We start from the raw sequence: 26,878 nt of genomic DNA, 5'->3' as shown, positions 1-26,878 counted from the left end.
TATTTGTTGTTCTGTGCCATTATATTACATTAGCGTAAACTAACTCTAGGTCTGTGCCTTGAAAGCATAACAATACTGCAATTAAAATGTATAATTCTATAATCCAAACAATCCCCATATTCATACATATTTGCCAAACAATTAGTACACCATAACTAACAACTCAAACATTAATATGTAACTAATCCCAAACCACAACTGTAGGCATCCCTAAATCTGGTAGTCTTAATGAACAAAGACCATTGTGTTTTTTTGGAATGTACACAAAGTATAGACTTTTGCCCTTCAAAAGAAAACAAGCCTACCTGTTGATTAAATGCTGAATTTCCGCCTGGCATAGGTAAACTAGATGGAGCAACTTGAAGTAAATCCAGAGGAGAGCCTGGATTAACGCTCTTACTTTCATTGGTGGAATAATTCCACACCAAGGCACTTGGGCAACAGAGAGTTACAGTCTGCAAGTGACAATGTAAAGTAATTAGAAGTAATCTCCTTTGCAGAACATTTGCAATAGACAGGGTCACAGCTCAACACCAACAAAAGGAGATAGTCTCTTGAACTAAATTATTCCTGACATCACAACTGCAGTGAAACTGACTAAAAGAGGCCTTCACAGAACTGTTTGCTTTTTAAAACATCAGTATGAGAAATTAAATTAAAATGGCATTCTGCTTTTTCATTATTAAATTGAAAATTGCATTTAAATATAAACTTGCTCAATTTACATTTGTATTGCTTTCATGCTGCCATCAAAGAACACCACTGAAGGCTAATTTCCATCAGATACTGCCTATGAAACATGAATAGCTTTTAGCAAAATAGGTGTCATTCAGGGTTTAGCTTACAAAGAGAAGTTACATGTGAAAAATTAAAATTTAACTCATTAATTAAAATATCCTTTCATAGCAAGATATTAAAAACACAAAAGAGCCATTCAAATGCACCAGAAAAATGTCACTTATTTCTAAGTCAATGTACCGTTCATGAAAGGTGCTCAATGACAGGCAAGAAGGCTGATATCCATCTTTAAACCATAATTATGAATATTGCTCTGGTATATAGCACTATACAAGGATTAAAAACCACATGGGGAAATCATACTTCACTGAAGTCAGTTGGAGTTTTGCCATGACTTCATTAGACTTAAGATTTCACTCATTCATCATCTACACATAAGCATGACTTCCGGATGGTTTTGTGTTAGCAGCCCATCCTGCTCTAAATTTCTTGCATAAGAACAAATTCTAAGTTACTTTTGAGCTTGCCAATCCATTCTCTTTTGCTCTGTTTTTATTTATTTTTGTGAGCTAGATCTTAAAGCATGACCTGAAAAACTGGTAGGGTTAGGTTCTTCCCAGCTTCTTTCGGGAACACGTTCGAGAGTCCTAGATTATTTTGTTGAGATGCTCTCCCTCCTGCTCTCACAAATCCAAATCTCAATTCCCACAATAGCCTGCTAAACAAGTTGGCTGAAAAGTGCCATTTATAATTAAACTGACCATGTCCCACTGACGGCTTTGTGAATCAGTACCAAAAACTCAGTAATGATCTGGTGATAGAAGGAGAACCCGTGCAGGCTGCAGAGCATAAAATAGTCTCTTTGGACCATTTCACTTAGGAAATAAACCATTGAGTTGTTGACCTGTTTCATGAATTTGTCCGTGCTAAGAAAGCACGTGCTGGAAAAATACAAAATGGAGGCAACACACGTTAGCTCCAATGGCAAGTCCTTGTCTAAGAGCAACAGCAGGACTCTGTGAAAAATGTGACTGACACCACACACTTCAAAGTGACCAATGAGCAACCACGAGATGGTAATAATAATAGTCACAGTTAGATATCAAATAATGGCCGATAAGTGCAGACTTTTTACCCCTTACCAGATACATAAATCAAATCCCCAAACATGTTGCAATGAAAATTGTGAGAGCATTGAAAACACTGACCTACCTGCAGCATACAACTAAGTCCATAAACTAGCGGACGATGTTGTGGGCAAGAAAAGAAATCAGCACAGGCTAGCTGTACTGGGCTCATCACAGGACCATTTGCAGTAGGACTTGGAGCTGCTAAGGGAGGATTGTTTGGTCCAATAATCATATGAGGTGAATGTGCAGCTATGAGGTTAGGAGAATCACCTAGCAAAAAAGACAGTCTTCTGGCACAGAAATAAGCAAGACGACGGGACAGGTAGGCTGATTGAACAAACTCTTCTGAATACTGAAAAAAAAAATTGCAGAGCATATAAGCATAACAACCTCCTCAAGGTATTCACTTTCCCTACAATTCTCATCTCTAACTTACATAAATGAGAAGGGATCATCTCATGCAGTGCTCCTCAACCAGTGCACCACAAAGCGGTGCTTAGTGTGCCTCAGAGCCACATAGTGGGAGTACCATTCACCACTCTGCACACATGCCCCACCATTTGGTGGGAGAGGCACATGGCAGCGGTGAAGATGGAGGTGGATCTGGAGTGGTGGCCCTGGTGAGTAGCTGGTACCAAGTTAGAGGGAGGGGTGTTGGGGGGGGCTGGGTGCCTGGTTTTGGGAGAGGGCACTGGATTATATATTTTGGATGTGCTAGGAAATTATAAGGAGTGCTGAAGTGTACCACAAGGTTACCGTGCACTGATCTAATGTATGCAGAAGATCTAACAGAAACCATAGCTGAAACACCAATTCACAGTTCTGAATCTTTAAAAAAAAACTTCTGTTCTGAAAGAGCAAGTTTTTGGCCTTGTTTCTCTTCTGAGAAAACCTAATTTATGTATTCAAGGCAGAAGGAATTTTAAAGCATAAAAAATTCAACCAAAACTGTAGTTTAGTCCAAATAAGATGCATCTGGAAAAAAAGATTTCAGTCTATTTTATACGTAGAACATTAGTATATAAACAATTGTTATGTATACTAAAGAACACCAATTTAAAAATATTGCCTGGAATATTTTAAAACATAATTGTCTTCAAAAATAACTATAGCTTTAAACCATGTTCTGTACCTGCAACATTAGTGGTAACAAGAGTTTAAGAAGTTCATCATCTGTAGATCTGATTTTTTCCAGAACATCCAGTATCCATGTCAAATACTCATGTCTTTCAAGCATTCCCTCCTGGAAGATTTTTTTTTTTTAAAATGCATAAAAATTAATTGATAGCAGCACACAAGAAGCTTCATAATTTTGTTACAAATACTCCTGTAATCATGCCACTTGGGTCTGATGTCATGACTTGCATCAAAATGAATATAAGGCTTGATCATAAGACCCTAGAGCTTTCAAAAGATTTTTAAAAATTAACCTTGGTATAAAAATATGCAAGAACAAATGCTACTCAAAAACTCAGCAGATGAAGACTTAGCCATGAACTAGAAAGCACTATGCACACATTTCAAATGCAACTTACTGTCTGAACTCAGGGTCCTGACAGATTCACTCCTTTCTACTGTTATTTTTAATAATTGCAGGAGAAGGAGGTGCTAAGTGGCAGGCCAGGAAAGTTAGCATGCACAGCAGTGTCCCTTGTAAGCTGTGTATTTGTGCAGCCACTCAGAAAAAATTCAGATGCTGTCCAGCTGTTTAACAGAGCACCCACAGCTGGATTTTTGTTTCTACTGATGGTGCACAGTTGCACATGCCTGAGTGTACATTAAATTATTCTGCACATAGATGGAAAAGATTAGAGGGGACATTGATGCACAATGAATCATGCTGCTGAACAATCAGGAAGAGAAATCCACAAAGTGTATTCTCCATGGAGGAGAAAACTGATTCAACATCAATTTGTTGGTTTTTAAGGAAGGACAGTGTAGTCTAGTTCTCTGCAAATGGAAAATCAAGAAGCCCTCTAATGCAGAAAATAGATCCCAGCACATGTCCTGGCTTTATCCAATACACAATTAGCATGGAACTAGTCTCTACAATAGCTGTTGACTAGTCACACCTTTTTTAACTTCATGAAAACCAAAATGACTTCAACTTACAACAACAGGAAATAGTAAGAAACAGTTACTTACTTTACAATAATTGATTACTTGAGATGTGTTGTCCATATATATTCCATGGTTAGTGTGACTGTGCCCAATGCACTTGAGTTCAGACTTTTTTGGCCAGCAGTGTCTGTTGGTAGGCACTGGCTCACCCTTAGCATCCTTGTGCACTGGACAGAGGCATAAAGAGCAGGATGGCCTCAACTATCTCAGTTTCTTACCACAATACATAATCCAAGTGTTATCAGACTGCATAGTAGCAGGGAAGAAGGGAAGGTCATGGAACATGCACAGACAACATGTGTCAAAGAAATACAGTTCCTACAGGGTTAAGTAGCTATTTTTTATTTAAGAACTTGTTCAGACGTATTCCATTACTTGTGGCTCAAAAGAAGCAGCCTAGAATGTCGGATGCGAGTGCTACCAGTCAACCTAAACAAAGACTACAGGTTTTGGCCATCACGAATACTAATATACTTCCTATAACTTTCATTCTTTGAGGTGGAGTTAGTCTTGGTTTTTCTTTGTTTACCTGTAGATCTAAGGAATGAAAAGTTGCAGTCTGTAGTATGGAATGTGCAACCTGACAATGCAACTTTTTGAAAATGAGCCAGTCATCTAAACAGAGACTGGACTCCTGGTTTCCTGAGGCAAACCCCACTACTGCTAGGGGTTTTATGAATGCCTTTCACACTGACACTCAGGAAAATGGTGGAATGCTGTCCTGGTAATGGGAACTGCCCACTTGTCACCTCAGACACCTTCTACCGCAGGGATGGGCAATAGAAAAAGTGGTAGCCCGCCAAGGTTAGTGTCTGGCTGGCCACTGCCACCACTAAATTTACCTGTGCCTCCACAGGTATCGGGCAACTGCAGCTCTCTTTGGCCACAGATCACCATTCACAAGCAATAGGAGCAGCAGGAAGTGGCAAGAACCAGGACCAATCCACAATCAACGAGAATCATGATCACCTGACACCAGCGGAGGCACAAGTAAATGTGGGGAGGGGCCCACCAGGGACTAACCCTAGCGGATCAGATCCAGCCCATGGGCTGATATTTGCCCACCCCGTTCTACAGGAAGGGTGCATAACTGCATAATAAGCGTCTTCAATGTGCAAGCTATATACCGTCATGTGGACCTAGAGCTAGAAGTACTATAATTATAGTTACCGCACTGAACCTGTGCAGGAAGGTGTTCAGTTGCCCCAGATCCTGAATAAGGTGTCAGCCATCGTCCCTTCTGGGACTCAGAAAGTAACAAGGATAAAAGCTCTGCCATGTTCTTTAGGTACTTCACCACCTTTCCGAGATATGGAAGTGACTGCAACTCCTGTCTTGATAGGGACAGGTGGGACCGGGGCTGCAGTGAGCAACAAAGCTTGGATGCTGCAAATCTGACTCATAGCCACAGACAGCAAGAAGGAACTGAGACACAACTGAAGTCCCCTCACCCTTTATGCCCTGGACCGTAAGCCCAGGCCGTAAGCACAGTCACTGCTGGCCAAAAGAACCCAAACTCAAGTGCACTGGGTGCATGTGCACCAAGCAGTGCTTTTTTTTCTAGAAAAAAGGGTGCCAGAACTCAAATCTGATGATTCCCGAAACAAGTTAGGGCACTCAGTTTTAATGCCCCTGTCCCAGTGCTGCTGTGGGACCTCCTGTGCAGTCTCCATGCTGCTGCGGAATAGAGGCATCAGGGACTCCATTCTGGTGCATTTTGCCAGGGGAAAAAAAAAAGCCCTGGTGCCAAGCATGGAATATGTAGGTACAACCACTGGAATCACAATGGACACATACATGCTGAAAATGCATTTATAAATGCCAGAGGGTCTAATGGGCCAAGCAAATGATTAGCCAATGCAGGGCTCAAAGAATCTTGAGCTTTAACCCTGTTCTCTTGATTCAAAGATGCTTCTTATAGGCTCCATGCAGGCTTCAGAGCCTAGTTCAACACATTACGCTATCAGACCTCTTTGTGCTTCATTCATACAATGTGGTCAGAAAACTTGGGTCTTGGAAGCAGCACCCTCTGTCCCTTCCACCCCCTCACAAAACCTGGTAATAGTTGAACTGAATCACACTGTCCTATTATGCACAGGTGGCAAGTTTTATAGCCCATGGTGCCCATGCTCCACTGATATCCAAAGAATAGCTGCCCAGCTCCATCAGTGTTTGGGGCCAGACCTCTTCCCTGCCCCTCCCCCCGATCTCTCTCCTAGAGCATCCCTGCACCCTGGGCTGCTGCTCCCTGTCCCCCACACGATCCCTTGCTACAAGCCCCTCTTCCCGAAGAAACCCTGAGTACGCCTCACATGCCTGGAGGAGCTCCAGGTCAGCCACAGCCTCATCATGCTGAACCAACCTGCTCTGGGGAAAAGCCACAGCATTCCTTGATTCAGACACGTTTTCATATGACCAATGCAGGTTCTGGGTTGGCTGAGGCAGTAGTATTTGATACTAGGCTCCTTCAGTCATCCTGAAACCTGCATGGGGCATATCAGAAGTCTATCAATCAAAAGACATTTTTCCCAGAGCAGGTAGAGTGACTGCACGGCAGCCAGGCTCATAGGCCCTTTTCCGGTGTTTGGGCCCTTGGCAACTGCCCTCTTCTCCCACCCGTCAATGGGCCTGGCTGGTGGAGAGAGGAGGAATCCTCTCCCAGAGCTCACTGCTGCTAATGGGGAAGAGGACAAGGGAGAGTCCTCCTCTAGCCCCTCCCTGGGGGCAGCCTGCCTGTACCCCTAACACCTCATCCCAGGCCCCACTCCAGAGCCCTCACCCCCCTGCACCCATTCTGAGCATTATCAAAAGCCCATGCTATTATGAACAAATAGCTCTTTCATTACCAAATGTGAAGCTATCAGCAGGTTGCACCTGAATGAACATATTAATTTGCTCATTATCTGTTTCAGTGACTGAAAATGTGAAGGTTGATAACAAATGTGCATTTCTTTCTAAATTATGAAAGGTTTAAATTCACTTCATGCACAATGAATCAGTAATAAGGCAAGAAAGTTGCAGCTTTATCAGAGTGGCAATAACTGTGCATTTACCAGGCTAATGGAAGAGAGAACCCAAATTTTCAAAACTGGCTTCTATTTTGGATGCCTCACTTTTTGGCGTACAACCTCAGAGACCTAGCAGAACACGATTCTCTGCAGGCTGAGTACCCACAACTCCAGTAAAAGAACCATGGAATGTCTGAAAAATCATACCTTAAATGTCCCAAATCAGACACCCAAAATTAAAAAAAAAAAACAACCTGAAAATTCAGCCCTAAATCTGATTGCATTTAAACTTCTAAATCTAATGCAAAGAAAACAATATAGTTTCATGCCAAGCAAATATTAAGGAAACATGCACAAATTGTAAGCTGCTCACTATAAATTATGAAAGAGCAGGCAAAGTGCCCAATTACTTCTAAGTCTATTTTAAAATTGGATCCTTCCTAATACAGTAATCACCCAGAAGGCACTTTTTACAAGGTTACCTGGAAGAGATAAAATGCCAACTTTTCATTATATTCCCACTGCTTCAGGGCTTGTTCCACCTCTTGAGGCATAGCTACAGGACCACTGACTTGGTTTGAAGTCACATGATAAAATTCTGCAATCTTTGCCAGCTGCTCTCGAAGGTATCTGGTTGAGATCTGAGTCCATTCTATAAAACAAGTTTACAATAAAAAATTGACATCTTTCCTTTCATATGATGACATTTGATTCTTCATAGTAAACACATAACTCTTTAACTACCTCTAAGGTCAAAATACCTTTTGAAAACATTGAGCACCACTTATCTAATTCTGAACAAAAAGCCTGTGCATGTGCATTTCCTGTGCTGTGTTTTCAAAGTGTGCAAACCAAGAAACGTGTAACTAGCACGCTAGCTTAATGAATATGTCTATTTGCAATTTAAAGCCACAAGTACAAACTATGCCTTTAGGGAATCGCCCATCTGTTCCACCGAGGCTCAATATTCAGTTGCAGAGCAACCCTGCATAGAAGTGTAAGTATAAATATACTACTATTAATTACTTCAATGGGGACTCTTGCAAGTTAAGAGTCTCCCCAGACAAATTATAACAAACAAACCAGGATCTTATACATGCCAGAATGATTGGAAATAAAATTGTTCCTATAATGCTTTGAAACTGATGTATACCACCTCTAGAGAAAAAAAATAAAATAAAAATGTAACCTCCTTAGAGCAGTTTATTAGGTTAACAGACTAGCCATTGCATTATCAAATGCATCAAGACAAGACTGCTCTCTGAAGGTTCTCAAGGCAGGCTGACAGTCACAGCTCTGAGTCATCTTGCACAGCTTTTCACTATAACAACAAACAGCACTGCTTCTCTCTTAGCCTCTTCCAACCAGTGATTATACAGGGCAGGCCACTTTTGTGAGAGTTGGGGTAATTTAGTTTTGAATACTTCAGTCAAAACCATAGGAGCAGAAATCCACCCACTAGGTCACCTTCACCCATCAGAAAGCATAAAAAGGTCTTGCTTTCTTTCTGTATCTCAAGAAACTAGTGGCACGTTGCGTATGCCATTTGTCAGAACTGCCAATAAAACTCTAGATCTCACATTTATTTGAAAGGTGTCTGTCCAAAACTTCAAATCAAAATGAACCAGCAGTGACTCAGGGGCATCCAGTCCTGGCACTCTCTGTTCACTACACACCTACAGATGGCCCACAGTCTCTTGGTACATACCAGCTTGAGAAACACAGGTCTCCCAACTGCAATTCTCACTGTCTCAAAAAACTAATGTTAAGGGCATCATGATCACATAAAGATGTGTCATCTATCCTTAGCTCCAGCCTCTAGGGATGACAGCTGTTTTACCACATGGACCTTGCAAGATGCTCTGAGAAAGGCAAAAATAACCAATTGACCAACCCAGTCTACAGCCACAGAAGACTGCCACATGACTTTGAAAACAGACATGAATACACCTGACCTTACATGAGAGAAGCTCTTGGCACTTTCTTACATACAACCCCACTACCTAAATCTACCTCTGACAGTATGTTCCCTGAGCAGACGGTCAGAGCCAATAGGACTAAGCTAAGGCATGGGTGACAAGAATGCAGTCCTGAATGTCAAAACTGACTTCAGCACAAGCTACAAGTGTCAAGCAGTCTGTGTCCACACAGGACAGAACAACACAACAGATAATATTGTGTTCCTCCTTTCTCTATACACAAGAGAGAGAGACTGATGTTAAAACCTGGATCACCACCAACGTCAGTGAATACCCTTAAGAGGTCACCACCAAGTGAGTTAATTTACAAAATTCAGATCTGATTACACAAAAAGTCTGTATGGGTTTAAAAAAAAACACACATTAAATTCTTTACTTGTGCAGTGCATTCTGCAGTATTTTACAGCATCAAGTGTGTGGTAGGTGCTATATACAAGAGGCTTGAATGCAATTTCCCCTGACCTGAATTATGCAATCTCCTTCAGACCTCCGAATGAAGTAAATGACCTTTTTAAAAAAAAAAAAAAATCAGGAATGAGAATTTCCAGTTTCATAGTCCTAAATGGACAAGAAGCTACTGAATGGGACAGGTATGGCGGGCTGCTCACTCCTAGAGAGATTTTCCCAGGATTTTGGGAAGGTAGGAAAGAGGTGGCAAAGCTTCTTGCCCCTCACCCTGTAGTCAGTGGACCAGTCATGCATTGATGACAAACTCAATATTCCAAGCAAAATTTTAGAGTGAGAAGGTGTGGTGGATGAACTGGCCAGAGCAAGTATGAGTAGGTACCAGAAAGAAGAATCTCCAGATGAGGAAGGTGTTGGACAGGGCCATGGGGAAGTGGTCCAGGGAATTGCAACTGTCACATGGCTGTTATTGGATTACATTTGCAGGCAGCAGCTTTCACAGGGTTCTTGGGCTGGAACATAGAGACAAGGGCAGGCCTGGATTCTACCCACCACCCTCTCCCCATTATAGCATGGGAACAGGGTTGGTTTGGGTAAAGCAGTTTGTCCTGCTCTGTCCCACTTGGAAGGGCCACAGAGACTATGGAATCAGTTTCCTTACTTCTCTCTCCAGTTTTAGCCCACTGGAATGTTGCTAACTGAGGAGTGGCCTTCCCATTACTTTAATCTCACCAATTCTGGCTACTCAAAATACAACTCAGATATCTACTATTTTTATTCTCTTTTGTGATAAGTCCCGCTGCCTCACTGAGTTTATCACAACAGTTTCTTCCATTAATTGGACCTTTGCTTCCTTCCGAAAATATGCATTACTTCTAACATAACAGCTAATAGCTATGGAGAACACCTATGTCACCACCTGATCTTTGGAGCACTACTTTTAAAAGCCTACACCTCAGACTTCTATCCCAAGTTGATCTCTTTTTCCTCTTTTGAAATGCAATTACCTCAAAACAGACATATAAAATATTCATCTAAATATGAATTTAAATGCCTATTTTGAGGCACTCGGGATCAAACATTTGGCCTTAAATCTTTCCTTCTAACTCATTACACCCAAAACACTGTATCTTCCTGTTGGCAGTTGCTCTTGTCCAAACTCCTACCATTTTCACTGAAGTCATGTGAGCCATTTGTTGAACCTGAACTTTGTATTTGTAAAGTCTTCGAAAGTCTTGCCTTACAAAAAAACAAACACCCCTCTCACCTTGCAGATTTTGTCTTTATATGACTTGCACATCTCACAAGATGACAAAATTATGAAGAGAATTTCTGTGAATACAAATTACCACTGACATCACAAGCTTTGATCTTGAACAACAACGGTAAATGAAGTTAATTGAGCCACCACCATTTGCCTCATTGAGGCCATGTCTATACAGACACAAAACGTCGAAATGGCCATGCAAATGGCCAAATCGAAGATTACTAATGAGGTGCTGAAATGCATATTCAGCTCCTCATTAGCATGCTGCTCCCACACGGCTCGTCCAGGCAGGTGTCCTTTTTGAAAGGACCCCACCAACTTTGAAATCCCCTTATTCGTAGCTGGCTGTTTTGAAGATTTCTCTAAGTGTAGACATAGCCTGAGTGTTTCATTTTAAAGTTTAGAGTGACATGAACACCATAATAAAAGGCAGCATGAAGTATTTGAGAACAGCATGTATTTCTGTGAATGCACAAAAGCACTGCTTTGACAGTCTAAACCTGTTTACTATCACAGCTATAGGGACTCCACATATGGAAAGCCCCCACTGTGTCTTGGGCTTTACGCTACCTGACTCACTTTCATTCTTTCTCACTGAATTCCTAACAGAAGAGTTCCACCAGTATCATCTATTGGGAGGTTTTTCTCTCCAAAACTAGTGACTTGGTACTCAAACATGGAGTAATTTTCAGTATTATTTAAGCTTAAAACAACTATATGGACTTATAGTAAATATTTGCTTCAAAAACAGTCACTCAGTCTTCTAAAAACTATTACAAAACCACCATTTCACATTTATTTTCAATGTTGCAAGGTGTGAAAGGATAATTTTCTCAAGGCAGTTTATTACCAGTACCTTAGCGCCATGGAGTTAGAAACCATGGAGAACGAATCATTTTCATTATTTAAGGCACAGACCTGAAACATTTTGAAGACTGCCAAAAATGGATCAGTGAGATACTGTGTAATTATTCTCAAAGCTCTAAGTAACCTTTGCAAAATAGCAAACTTGCATGTGTAATGTAATCTTTCATCCCCATTTGCCACATTCAGAATTAAATCTGTGTTGGAACATTAATGTAATACTGAATCAAAAACTAAGTGCATCAGTCTTGGGATAGTCCCATTATCACCTTTCATTCTCATCACCTGCCTCCTCCAGCTGTCATCAAGGAAGTGACCAAAGACAGAACTGAAACCAGAAGTAGCCACCCACCTCTTTTCCCTCTGATGTACGACTGGCTCTCCCATTCCAGTAAGCAGAACAACATTTTCTTCACAAATACTGCCTCACCTGCTGCCTCAGCTGATGTAAACTGAAATTACTGAAGCCACAGATGACACCAACAGAGAATGTGGACTACTGATTTTGCTCAGAAGACTCAACATTTTTTTGTTTTTTAAAGTCACGACCGTTTGAGACACTCCTTGGTTAAAATGCACGATTACCAGTATTCATTCAAGACTGAGAATATATGCCATTGGTACTCAGACTTAATTCAGTGCCATTTTGCCTCTCCCTGGGATAGCATGATGTGCTGTCTCAAGGAAGATCATCATCAGAGTTATCTGCCATGAATAGGGAAGCAAAAAACTTATGTCTACCAGTTAACACGGTAACTTCTCCTAGGGTCTGTATCTAAAACTGTCTGGAGCAGAAGTAAGAGGGAAAGGGTGATCAGAGACTGAAGTTGAAATAGGAAAAGAAAAAACAGGGAGACAGGCCAGTAAATGCCTATACAAACTAACAACACTTTGGGGAAGGAGAGGAGATAAAGAACTACAGAAAAGAAACAGAAGAAAAGCAAAGCAACATTGGTCACAGGGTTGAAGGGCAGGACCCAGACACTCTTCTCCCCTAAATGTTTCTACCTTAGAAATGCCTTAGAAGGGGAATGGGAATTAGGCACAGAGCCCATGCCGAGACCCTCAGTCTCTCTCCCTTCACTCTGATGTCTGCTCACTCCCTCTCTTCCATCCATGTCTGCTGGACTGAAAGCAGACCCCATAAGGAGCTGATACTGTCTTCTGCCTCTATGCTCCTGTGATCATACTCAGCGATTCTCAAACTTTTCCAAAACATTGAATTGTGCTGTGGAACAAAATTCCATGGCACACCCACTTTTTTCAGCTGCATTGATTGCTCATAATCATCATTTACTTACATTTACTATGGTTGCACTCTCACTAGAGAGGTTTGCAGCTTAGTAGTGCATACAACAAGATAAACAGGATCAAATGCATTCATGTTTCAAATCCACCACAGAATACACCATCTTAGACAGCAAGCACAAACACACTTTCATCTGCTCAACACCATGCTAGGGATGTTGAGTAAACAAACAGCCTCTGAAAGCAGGCTCCCCTCTCCCCCACCCCACCAGCCAGTTGGGGACAGGACACATCATTTAAACCACATCCCAGCTCTAACAGGCTCCTGCCCCCTTGCCACAGCAGGGAGGTGGGGTGGACAGGCTTCCTACCAGCTCTTTCAGGCCAGGAAGCAGCATTTCAGCTGCCTCTCAGCACGAGCGGAGTCCTGCAGGGTTGGCCTTTCCCTCCTTGGTGGTTCTGCAAAGACCCACCATAGGGGGGAAAAGAGACAAACTCCACACCAGCTGAGACTCAGGCAGCCTTATTGCTTGAGCCCCAGCTGCCATGGGGTCATCAATTCCACCCTCCCAACAGGGTGGATCTGCAAATTGCCACAGAGGGGGAAATTGACAAAATTTCATGGTACATTTGGACAATTCTCACAGCACACTGGCTGAAAACCACTGATCTAAGTGACTGTCACAGAAGGAAGAGGAGAAAAGGAAGATAACGTGACACATGTGAAATGAACTCAGCAGCCCAGCCACCCACCAGAAGCTGCATTCAAGTGAAGGGTGAATTATTATCATGGGGTCCTCTTCTATTGATTCTACTGCGTAAGCAGAGGATCCTGCTGCGAACACCCACCATCACCCATAGATCCCTTTCCCAACAGGTAGGAGGGAAAGAGTCTGCTTCTGCAAGCCCTTTCCTCAGGCCACAATGCGTAGGGTATGGCAGCAGAAGACCCACGGCTGCACCCGCACACGCAAGCTGGAAGGGCTACGAGAGGTGGGAAAGGCCCTGTTGCAATACATATCCCACCCCCAATGCCTGGGGCAAAAGAGAAGAGATTCTGCTAAGTTAAAAGGGGTAAGGGTGAAACAGAGAGTTAGAGGCAGCAATGAGTGAAGGAATGTGATGAGCAAGATGGTCAGTCCCCCCAAAAGTTGCAGATCTGCTTCACTGACACTGTGATGGGCTTCTCCTGTAGAAGGGGCAGGAGTGCAGAACAGAAGCAGTATAGAGGAAAGAGAGGGGAAAAAAAGGTAGATCACATTCCACCAAAGAGCACTTTTTGGCAGTCAACAGACAAGAGAGACAGACCCCAGATCAGCCAAGTCAAATATCAGGGAGTGATAAGGAAGGGACTACACTACATGACTTAAGGAAACTAGAACAGAACATGGAGGTTCTGGAATGCATTCTATCAACCATTACTGATTACAGAGCATCTGGGCCTGAACATTGGGCCCGAACACACACAGACTTTGAAGAAAGCTTGATCTAAGCATTATGATACAGACCCCTCACTACCATTTATAAGTTTGTCTTGAGAAATTGATCTTAACAATGTCACACAATTGCATCATCCTCCAGTTGCACAGAATTTGCAAGGTCAGACCAGGGCAGAAGTTTGATAGAATGCTCTAAGGAAAACCCAGGACAAAGCACATTCATGCTACCAGTTCATTAGAAGACTCTCATGACACTGATCTGTTAGTTGTGGTACTAAATAAATACTCTCACAAGACTGCATTGTGCCAAAGGTCCCATCTTTTGTATGGGATGCAAACTGGGGTCCAAACTGCCAAATACACAATGATAACTCGGCTAAATTATCATGAATCATTCATTTGCTTTCATTACAGCCATTGTATTAAATATATTGAATATTGTACTGTAACCACTGTTTTTCCTCTACTGCTTTTATACCATTTTTTGTGACAAACTAGTTCACCAGTCTCTTTTACTATTCTCACCTGTTTTCATATTTAAGACTCCAGAATGCAAATTATTACTTCAAAAAAAACACTGTTTTCTGCCATTGTAGCTCAAGTTTATTGCTTTGAAGTTGCATCTACCAATATGCAGTCAAAATACATTCTTGACTGATCTGGGGTCTGTGCCTCTTGCTTCCCAACACAGGGATATAAGAATCCGGTCTTTCCAATCTTTCTGCCCATATACAGAACTGTTCACTTTCTGAAGATGTCATAAAGGCCTAACTCCTTATCCAGCAGCTTAAAAGTATGCTTGCTTGTCTAGAACCAGATTAGTTTCCTCAGTCTAATTCTTGACCTTCCTCCCCACCCCTCCACTCTCTGATTTGCTCACCTTGATTATCTTTTTCTGATTTGTCCTCCTTGCTTACTGTTTTGGGTTCTCGGTGCCTTAAATATTGAGTCTGGTCTGGTCTGGCTGTGGTCTGAAGAACTGGGTCTGTCCCACAAAAGCTCACCTAATAAACTATTTTGCTAGTCTTTAAAGTGCTACTTAACTCCTTTTTGTTTTGATGGTGTATAGACTAGCACGGCTTCCTCTCCGTTATCATCCTTTTTAGTTTAATGACATCTAAAGGAGGATTTGGGATTTTCAGAGCATCCTCTCTTTTTCTCAACCCTTTTAATTAGAAGGAATTGTGTATTTACTTCCAAGGAATTGCCATCCCAGTGTACACCAAGAGGAGAGCAAGTATTTATAAGAAGTCAGAGGAAGTTTGTAAATTTTTGCACATACGATTTTATTTTATTTGGCATGTTTTCATGTTAGGTCACTGATTTCTTTGGTTATGTTTCCCAGTTCATCTGCACAGTCAGCATGTAGCATAGCCTGTGATACAATCCTTCTAATGACAGAAATCTTCAAGTAACAGTAATTACAAAAATAAAGCACAATCCTGCAGCTCCTAAGTCATTTTAGGGCAACAACTAACATGATTTAAGGGCTGCATGACTAAGCTCATATTTGTGCTTTCTTGCTTGAAGGACAAAAACCACCACTTTCTCCTTCACATTTCCAGAATACCCTATGCACCAGGCAGCTTACTCTGTGGGCTGGCAGATAAGAAATGGAAGAAAAAGTGGTCTTGCAATAACTCCACTGGATGAGTTAATGTTGGCTCATGCTACGGCCTGGCCACAGTCCCTGACAGAATAAGCTACAAAATTTGATGAGACAAATCAAGACACACCTATGCCACTGTGCAAAATGCTGACACCCCTCACCCAGAAAACCTGATGCTTTTTTTCCTCAGTTACTGAACCATGAGAGGACATTGCTTAGGTGTATTAGGGTCAGGAATCTTATCAAAGGCTTTCTGAAAGTACAAACATCCTATATGAGCAAGGGAACTATGTGGGTGCAGAGGTCTCATCCATACCCTCTGCTGTCCAGACCAATGCAAAAAATTAATGGAGCTTCCCTGCAATGGTCTTGCCTTCTCTGAGTGCTGCTTCAACTTCTCAGTCACCCAGTGGCCCCACCAACCATTTGGCAGGCTTCCTGTTCCAATGCACTTTTTTAAAATGCTGTTAGTCTGTGTGTCTTTTGCTAGTTCTTCAAATCTTTCTTGGCCTGCCTTATGAATTACACTTGACTTGCCAGATTTTATCCTTTCTATTTTCATCAGAGTATTTAATTTCCAATTTTTAAAATATGATGTTTTAAAAAACGACCACCTTGCAGTTTAGCAACAGTGGCATTGTTTGGTCCGCCTTTTATTTGGGACACATATATTTGATCTGAAGTTCTATTACGGTATTTTTAAACATCTGTGCAGCTTGCAGGCATTTCATCCTTGGGACCACTCCTTTTAACAGTGCTTCAACTAGCTTTTTCATGTTTTGCTCCCCTTTTTTTAAATTAAATGCTACTGTGGTTGGTTTCTCTGGTATTTTCTCATTACAAGGACATTAATGTGAATCACACTATGATTACTATTACTAAATGGTTCAGTTTTATCCATCTTTTGGATTGGATTCTGTGCTCCTCATAGGGCTTAGCCAATAACTGCCACTCCCCTTGTGAGTTCCAGAACCAGCTGCTTCAAGAAAAACAGATTTAAATGTATCTAGAAATGCCATTATTCTACCCCTTTATGAAGTCATATACCTAAACAATATGAGAATAGTTTTAATCCCCCATTATTACAATCTCTCTAATCTTCCCGGGCTTTTCACAATCACCATCACCAACACCAACACCAACACCATCAGCTGGTCAGTCTTGCTGCTCTGTTTCTATTGTTCAAGCATAGAATTTTTATCCATATAGATTCCATGGTACCGTCATTTGACTTTCACATACAGTGCCATTCTCCCATCAGCATAAACAATACTGTCATTTCTACAGGTTGAACTCCGGGTCAGCAACATTCACTGTCTGGAAATGATTTTAGTTAGCTGGAGGTCTGCTTACCGTGGGTATAAGCAAGTTTTCCATGGTCCCATAAAGTTTGTTTACAGCCACCAGTCCTAGCGCTTGGTACTGTGTTGTTACTTAGCTCTAAATTATCCCTAAATGTCTTTTAAGAGACCAGCAAGCAAGCAAAGTGCTAAGCATCAGCAGGGTTTTTATGCTTTATCTACTTATTTCCTTGTGCCAATGCAGTGAAATTGTACAACGACATCCACACTTTGTTATAAAAACAGGTGATAAGCCTTAGACAGTCATAGGTTTATATAGGGTATAGCAGTACAGTCATGAATTATTAAGAAGCATAGCTAGCATTGTTCCATTTATTCACATCTGTGAAATAAAAATAGACACCAATTTACTACAATATTGATCTCCCGTAGTTCAGCAAATTCCCTGGTTCAGCCCTGGGCAGATTTTGTGCCTTGATGTTACTGTGTTCCACTGAGTATCCTCATTCTACCAAGTTTTATGTGATGCCTACATCCTCACTGCTTGCCAAGCACTCCAGTTCATCAACTTAGAATTTAGACTTCTAGCATTTGTACATATGCGCTTGTACATTTTGTCAATATTTACTTACTTGTCTTCAAGTGTTATGCTGAAATGGGACCCTTTTATCGTTGATCATTTCTCACTAGATGCGTCCTGTAGTTGACAGATTTTTCCCCATCCTCTTTACTAGCACAAAGAGTTTCTCCTTTAATAAATTCATCCCTAAATAACATTTCTATCCCAACATTGTTTCAAGCAGCCCAGAAGCTTCCCCAATCTACCCTCAAAATCCAGCTGATTCAGAACTAGTCCAACCAGGACTGAGGCCGGGGTGGTTACACACTGCTCCTTTATACCTACATCCCCTGAGCTATCCTCAGAATATAAAATGATTATCAACCCCATTTCCAAAGACAGGCATAAAATTATGGTTCTCAGAGGAAAATGTGAGTTTGCAGAATGCACTCATTATAATTATTTTAAATTCAAATATTTATGACTCCTCAGAAGGCTGTCCTCCAAAGACCCAATTTCTATCTAATAAGATAGAGATCCAACCTGAAAATTTATCTTGCCAATAAATCTACATTTCCTTGTGCTTCACTTGCTGGTACAGAGGGTTAATGTACAAGCACTCCATCTCTTGAGACACAAAAGAAGTTCTTCCATAGTCATAAATTACCTCTCTCAACGATTTGTGATATGTATTGAGGGGAAGGATACTTTTCTCATGGCAAACTTTTACACAACACACAAACAACATATTTGTGGTAAAAAAAATTATCAACATACGTTTAGCATGTATGTATTGATAAGAGATCGTCAAAGCCAAGAGTGAGTTATACAAATTATCCCCAGAAAAGCAATATTAATACCTTTATAGCTTATTAAAATGTCATGTATTTGGTATATGACACATTTTACAGCAAAATAACTATATTTCAGTTGTAGAAAAAATATCTAGTTCCTATATTTTATATCCCTTTGCTTGAATTCATTTAGCAGCATGAGTACAAGCAGTCAGGCTAAAGTTTTTGTACCTCTTCTAGTTCAAGTTAGCTGACTGCCAATTGCATAACAAGTTTTAAAATACTTAAAAAAAGAAATTTGCTTTCTGCCAAAACCTCAGGCAAAAACCACAAATATTAACATTCTAAATTAAACAGTTTTGAGTGTCTAGATTATCATCCTGTGCACTGAACGACCCTAGGATCTGTGGGAAATCATCTGTTGTCACATATATAAAGACTGTATCATCATGCATATGCATGAAGAGGCCAAATTAATGTTGTATGGCTAACCTCAGACCTAGCATTTACTAAATTCTGAGTGCTGGATTTTGCAATCGTAACTTTCTTTCAATGTATTTTGGTAATTCAGCGTCAATTTTATAATCCCATTGATTAGTTTAGAAACAAGTGATTCCTTAATTGTGTGTTAATGAATTTGTCATGAGAAGCTTTACTTAAAAAAACAGTAAAATGTACACACATACCCTCAGTTTGCCTCCTTCATGGTTTGACTCTGAACCTGAAGCCCCGGGTTATGCCACTCGGAACATAAAATACCACCTTCAGCATTAACACGTTGACACCGTGCAACATTTCCCCGGGTTTCTGTACTTCTATCTACTACTGTTTTAAAGCTTCCAAAATGCAAAGACTTCCAAAGTTTCTGAAAGGTTGGATTGGTCTTTTCTTTCTGCCTGTCCACATGTAAGGACTAAATTTTTGCTAAAGAATGAAAAACATGCTTGTCTATCTTAAAATGGGTTACTGAAAGCAAAGTTAACGGGAGGAAACCTCACAAACAATAACTGAAAAAATACACATGAAATACCAGCAAGATAAGATACTGAGACACCACACAAAGATTCTCACAGCAGGGACATGGAAGTGCTGCAGCATCATGGGGAAAATCAAAGGGTTTTTGCTTTAACTTAGTGGTTTAAATTACAAATAAAGGGTGGGTGGGGGAAGGGGAGGAAATGGAAAGAAATCATCAATTCCACATACTGGAAGAGATGCAAACGTTTACTATTTCATTCCTAACAGTTTGCATACTCTCCATCTTCCAAAGGGGCTAAATATTTTTTTAGATGTAGTCTCTCTGATGCTACATTCCAAGGCACTGTTCTGAGCTGCCAGTTCAAACTGACATCTCACTGAACATAAAGTTAAAGTTTACCTGGTACACTCAGCAGAACAGATGTACTTCAGCTACGACCAACAAACCTTTAATGTACTTTCAGTATTAAAACTTGAAATATTACATTTAAAATGGTTTCTTAAATCCTGGAGGTTAGCAACTTGACTTGGTATCCATCAAATCCTCTATTTATCTGCTAAAAACTCTGTTCGTATATTTACCAGATCCAGACCCACATTTTGTGGTTTTTGTCTACGTTCAGTAGAACCTCAGCATTATAAGTACATCAGAAACAGAGGCTGTCCTTAACACTGAACAAAGCTCTTTCAAAAATTTACAGATGAACGTTGACTTAATACAGCTTTGAAACTACTGCGCAAAAGAAAATTGCTGCTGTGAACCATCTTAATTAAAATGAAACAAGCACAAATGACAAGGAAACTGTTTTCTTCTTTTAAATTTCCCTTCATTTTTTAGTATTTACAATATTAAAATTTTCCCCCATCCTCTGCTGCTGTCTGACTGCATACTTCTGGTTCCAAAGGAGATGCGTGCTTGACAGGTCAGTTCATAACTACTATTTGTAACTCTGGAGTTACATTGTATTTTGTCCCATCTCAGACCTCAGCAGTAACCTTTCTGGTCTTGGGACTATCTTTTCTCGTTATTTGTCTGTACAATACCTAGCAACATCTGGCCCTTATTCTTGATTGGGGTTCCTAGATGTTCCCATAATACAAATAATAAATGAGTATGTAGCCTATAAGGATATGTTAGCCTATTTTACATATCCTATTCTTGTAGCCTAAACCTGTATTACATATGCTTTGCTATCTCCTTAACCTTTCACTGTTGTTGCATTTTAGCAGTAATGCAAGAGACCTCCAGGAGGCATATTCTGTAAGACATTAGCTTGAGCTAGGTAAGTGTGGGCATCTGGACAGTTCTAGACAGATATAAAGAAGAGTGCATCTGCATTCCCAGGCTTTAGTTTAGTTATTTAACAGCATTTTTTTAAGCTATGTGGTGCCAAGAAGTTATGGCCCCATCAGATCAACCATCCTGTTTATGGCAAAGTGAAGGCTAAGGTTAATGAGGCTATTAGCTGATATCTTGCCCCGAAAGCCCATTTCTGGAGGTTGTATGCATATTAAAAGTGGGGTGGAAGTGCCATTCCCCAGTTCAGTGTGCATGCCTTCAAAAATCTTAGGGTGCAGAAATCTAGTTTTGGCTTTGAATGGATGGGCTAAGGTGACAAACCTCCAAACAAGGAAACGTGGCAGGAGGAAACTCAAGAAGGTGGTGTTAGGTAGGGGACATAGTGCTTGAGAACAGAAAAGAGAGACCTACAGTGCGAATGGAGAGTGGGGAGTGAATTGGGGTCAGAGGAATGGAAAATGGATAGTGGGAACAAGATGGACCATGTTAATGACTTATGTCATTTTTCTGGTCTGGTATTTGTGTATTTCCCCCACCAACAGGCTTATTCTAATTATTATTTATGCATTGGAGCGCCTACGAACAACAATCAAAAGCACCTTTCTGGTAAGCACTGTACACTCATGGGACAAGACAGTCCCTGTCCCCAGAGTTCACATTAGACAATTCTGACAACATTGACAGAAAGACATATAGGTGGGATCTGGTTCAGGTAGCCCAACCTGTAGTTACAGACATGCAATTTGTCATGAAATGCGATGTCTGAAGCCTTTAACAGCCTGCAAATATATTTTCAAGTTAGAGCTCAGCAGGAAGACAAATTCCTCCTTTCTCTTGAAAGAGTGTGCCATTGTCACTGTTCTTGAGAGCTCTTTCTATTTTCATATTCACATACACAGTACATGCAGTGTTTGGCTCAGTTCTTGTGGTTGGTGCCAGAAGGTAGTATTCAACCCCCATTGGTAAAATGAAAAGTGCTCCCACCTTCATTCCAATATAATTATACCTAAAACATGAGCTTTCAAATTTCATTTTGAGGCTTTTCAAAGTAGCAATTCAATCCCCTTCAGGGTGACATTCATCCTACTATACAAGGACCTCTAGCCATGTAAGCCCATAACTTCATAATAACTGGAACTTGAATGGCCACAGGCCTCCTAGGCGAGCTCTCTACATTGGGCCGAATGTCATCAGCCTATGATTAAGATACTGTATATCCTGTTCAATAAAGCAATTAGAAATCTGGATTTAATTGGTCAGGTGGAGTGGCAACTGTATGGGGCAATTTTGTACCTTACAGTGCCATGTATTATTTGACAGGTTTGGTGAGGTTTGGAGGACAGAGGAATAAAAACCTAAATGAGAAAAATAAGACTCCTATTAATAAATGATTTCATTTTTGGGAAGTATGTAGCAACACCAGAAAAATGAACAAAAGTAGCAGTTCCATTCAATTATTACAATGCAGTGAGACATTAGAATTCTTGTTCATTTACCAATATTTGGATCAGTAGCTTGACGTTTTTTAATTTTAGCTTCAGAAACAGCAGCATAGTAGGCACATGTCATCTTGATCAGCCATGCTGCTCGCAGTAATGGCACAGAATATTTTGCTAAATAAGCAAAGACATCCTCCTTTTTACTGAGAATAGGAACCTGGAATGAAACAGAACAGAAATAATATATTAAATCCCATTTAATAAACTGTAAGGAAACCAGCCTGAGTTTCTATAGATCTTGGCTATTTAATTCTAAAATATACTTCAGAAGGAATTTTATGTTAATCCATAACCTCAGGAGAACTAATTTTTTGTATATCTGTGGAACAATTTTGCAATGCATTTTGAAGCAATATCTAAGGAGGAAAACACACACATTAAACGCTTTTTTCCAAAACACTCATATTGTGGAGTAAGTCTTGAATGCTCAGCTTGCTGCAGCTGGTATAATAATAGCTGGTTTTCTTATCTTTGATATTGACTGGTAGAATTTTTTTTGCACACTATCTCATCAGTGTTCAGCAACAGTGGTTGGCCCACTCTGTGGTACCAGACAAATATGATATGGTTAGCATCCCTATGACATGTTAGCAGCAGGTCAATTATCCCAGCAATTCAAACATTTGAATGTCTTGGGAACTTACAAGGAAGCAAGAACACAGTCTAAATGATCCATTCAGTATCACAGCTTCCAAGATTAACTTTTTGTAATTTAAGAAATGAACCCTATTGGTTGATAATAAGCATCTCTCTTATTACATAATGTACTCACTCATGGCAAGTTACGATATATATTCTAAGGCTATTCATTCTAGTCGTAGGCCTTGGAAACACAGAAGCCCAACACCAAAATTTGTGAAACTCACATCTTTATTTACTTCATTTCAGGTCTCTCTGTGTATAAACTTAATGAGGAATAGAGTGCTGTATTTCAATGCAACTTAAATTCATAAGGCACACTTATTCCACAATTATTCATGAACACTTATTCATGCATCTGATGAAGCAGGTCTTTGCCCACGAAAGCTTATGCTCCAAAATATGTGTTAGTCTATAAGGTGCCACAAGACTTTTTGTTATTCCACAATAAGATTGTCACAGACCATTTTACACCAAGGTAAATGACGACACCAATTTAGTGATTTTGGTTAGTTTCAATCTCAGGTACAGCCTAAGATTTCCATAACCACACTGACTTTGCTCTTGATTGTCTGAATATCCTAAATGATCAGAAATCAATAGAATTTTTTCCTAGCTTCATGCTAATTTCTTCCAGACAGTCTTGTAATTTGACAAAAAAAACCCTGAAAAGTAGCAGACAGTCTCCCCCCATCCTTGGGCTGTTGGAGGCATGCTGCTGCCAAAGCTGAGTAAGATTTTAGGAATAAAAATGGTTACAGGAAAAGAATTCACAATAGTTGGTAAGAATGCGTCAGTGTAAAGGGCATTCAAGAGGGTTGGAGAAAAAGCAAATTGTTTCTCTCAATACTCCACCAACCTCCAACACTTTCTTTTTGTTATGAGAAATTTTTGTAGAACAGAATTCTTGCATTGACAGAGAAAACGTTTACTTAGCATATACGTGAAAACCTGGCTATCCCAGGGTAATCGATAACCAAAGTAGTAAGGCAGTTTGCACAAAGAATGACACAGTTTAGACTGTGTTTGGAAATCTACCCTTTTCTTTTTTTGAATGAAAAGATACAGAGACAAGAACAAACATTTCATAGCATCTTCCTACTCCTGTTGAAGTCAGCTGCAAAATCACATTGATTTAAATAGGGACACGAATTATAAAGTATGCTAATTTTCCCATTACTGTACATCTCTGGACAGGAAAAAACACACCCCCTCATATGATGCATATAGAGGAGTCCATATTCACCTACACTGTTGCTACAAAATGGTTTTTAGAAAACCTGCTCTGAGATCAACAGACAATGAGATCAAGTTGCTTTTTAATAATAAATGCACAAATGTGCGTTAGTTAACATAAACAAAGTATTTATTACATAAATACTGTAACTCTGTAAAATCCAAACATTGAAGAAGGGAGTGAAATCTGCATATACCTTTTTTGCTAAAATAGTCAGTGGTTTATTTCCTGCTAAATCTGTGAACCAGTTGTGAATTGTACTCTGAGAGCGAGCAGTAACCAGCCAATAATTATCTTTGGCATTTACTTGTGGTTTCTTCTTTCCTGTGTCCTGGAAAGTATTAAGTTTGAGCTTTTCGGCTAATATGCTGCTAAAATAAGCGCCAATCTAGTGGGAAAAAAACAAAACACAAACATAAAACAATGCAATAAGTATCTATTGTACAGTAACACACACAGGATTTCCATTTGAATAGCTGTAGTCCTCACTCTTGTCTTAACTATCAATTTAATAAGATTACACTTTAATTCCCTGGAGCTTAGAGTTGGAGTTTCCTGACACTAAGCACCAGAACACCATTACTAGTCATAGGAGACAAAAGCCAATACAGCCAAGCAGTAAACAAGAAAGCCTCTTGAAGATACCTGATAAAGTGAAAAAAATGCAGTGGGCTCCATACTTACAAATGATTACACTTTCACGTCTCTCCAACAGGACATTACCCCCAAATTAGACCCATTCCAGGAAAGAATTTTAAATTGTCCTAAAAATGAAGTACATAAGTAGTCCCATTTCAATCGAACTCCTCATATGTTTAAAGTACAGTGTGCTTACATCTTCTGAACCCATAATACAGTTGAACCTCTCTAATCTGGAACACTCTCGTCCAACAAACTCCATAATCTGGCATGATTTCAATTAGCCAGATGTCCTCTTACCATGGGTATGGCCAAGTTTCCTGTGGTCCCATAAAATGTGTTTACAGCCACCAGTCCTGGCTCTCAGTGTTCTGTGTTGTTATTTACCTGTAATTTACTTCTAAATGTCTTCTAAGAACTCTGCCACGTATATTGGACAGAGTGGACAATCGCTTTGCCAAAGAATAAATGGACACAAAGCAAACATCAGGAATCTGAATACATATAAACCTGTCAGAGAGCAATTGCCAACTTTTGTGGTGTAAAGGTAAATAACCCTGTTACCTAGTGTGCAAAACTGTTTCCTAGTGTGCAGACTGAACCATTTTTTATACCTGATCTTGCCTGGATCAGAAGAGACAGAACACTGAGAGCCAGGACTGGTGGTTGTAAACAAATTTTATGGGACCATGGGAAACTTGGCTACACCCCTGGTAAGTGGACATCCAGCTGATTATAATCATGCCAGACAAAAGAGTGCCTGACTAAAGAGGTTTAACCTCTTTGTTACTGAGCTCTACAGTACGTTAATACTTAGCTTAGCTTTCTTCACAAAAAACAGGAGCAGTTTCAGTAAATACAGTTCCAAACTACATTTTAAAAACTGATCATTTGAATACAAGCAAACCACAAGCAACAATGACTTGTAGGAAAGATACCTCCTGGCAGTAAGTAAGCAGCTGGAATACTTAAGGTCCCACCACAAGGCAGGTACCTTTATACCAGCAATGGTTGTTTACAAGGAAAGAAAGTCATTACTGCCTTTATAAACCACAAAAACATAAAAATTGGAAACAAAAAGTAATTACCTTTCTCAGGCTGAAATGTTACAATGTGATATTCTGACAAGTATACAGTATTCTGTTTTTAGTACCTTTTTTTCCTGACAATGAATTACAGAAATGGAGGACTGTAAAAGAACAGGAGAAGTCATCTTTCCAGCTCTTTGAGATAAGGCAAGAACAAGTTTACACACACCATCCCTGAAGACTGCTACTGCTAATGATGGGGATGCTACAGCCTCCTCTGGAAGCATATTGGCTATGTCTACACGTGCCCCGAACTTCGAAATGGCCACGCAAATGGCCATTTCGAAGTTTACTAATGAAGCGCTGAAACGCATATTCAGCGCTTCATTAGCATGCGGGCGGCAGCGGCACTTCGAAATTGACGCGGCTCGTCGCCGCGCGGCTTGTCCAGACAGGGCTCCTTTTCAAAAGGACCCCGCCTACTTCGAAGTCCCCTTATTCCCATCAGCTCATGGGAATAAGGGGACTTTGAAGTAGGCGGGGTCCTTTTGAAAAGGAGCCCCGTCTGGACGAGCCGCGCGGCGGCGAGCCGCATCAATTTCGAAGTGCCGCTGCCGCCCGCATGCTAATGAAGCGCTGAATATGCGTTTCAGCGCTTCATTAGTAAACTTCGAAATGGCCATTTGCGTGGCCATTTCGAAGTTCGGGGCACGTGTAGACACGGCCATTAAGTGCTTAGCTAGTTAGAAAACGTTTCTTGATATCTAACTTAAATCTCCCTTGCTGCAAATTAATTTGATTACTTCAAGTCCCAACTTCTACAGATATGAAGAAAAAATTGATCAGCATTCTCTTTATAGCAGCCCTTAATATATCTGAAGATTGTGATCAGGTTTCTCTCCACCAACCCCCATCTCATTTTCTTAAGATTAAAGTAGTCCATTTTTGCTAACTTTTCCTCAGAGACCAGATTTTCTAAACCTTTTTTGGTATCTGTCTTCCAGACTCTCTCTAGTTTGCCCATACCCGCCCTAAAGTGCCATGCCCAGAATGGACATGGTACTCCAGCTGTGGCAAGACATTTATAGTCAAACAG

General features: G+C 40.5%; 1 protein-coding gene across 1 annotated transcript in view; it reads right to left on the bottom strand.

Moving 5' to 3' along the window:
- MED12L (mediator complex subunit 12L) overlaps positions 1-26,878 on the bottom strand; it is a 295,842-nt gene that overhangs the window by 248,100 nt on the left and 20,864 nt on the right. The window contains exons 3-8 of the mRNA XM_075003690.1: positions 24,312-24,503; positions 22,237-22,396; positions 7,480-7,649; positions 3,001-3,111; positions 1,951-2,220; positions 306-455 (exon numbers count right to left, since the gene is read on the bottom strand). Coding sequence (XP_074859791.1) covers positions 306-455; positions 1,951-2,220; positions 3,001-3,111; positions 7,480-7,649; positions 22,237-22,396; positions 24,312-24,503 — 1,053 coding nt within the window. The remainder of the gene's footprint in view (positions 1-305; positions 456-1,950; positions 2,221-3,000; positions 3,112-7,479; positions 7,650-22,236; positions 22,397-24,311; positions 24,504-26,878) is intronic.

This window comes from Carettochelys insculpta, chromosome 10, assembly GCF_033958435.1.
Source record: "Carettochelys insculpta isolate YL-2023 chromosome 10, ASM3395843v1, whole genome shotgun sequence".
Taxonomy (NCBI): Eukaryota; Metazoa; Chordata; order Testudines; family Carettochelyidae; genus Carettochelys; species Carettochelys insculpta.
This window is presented reverse-complemented; position numbering and strand designations above follow the sequence as displayed.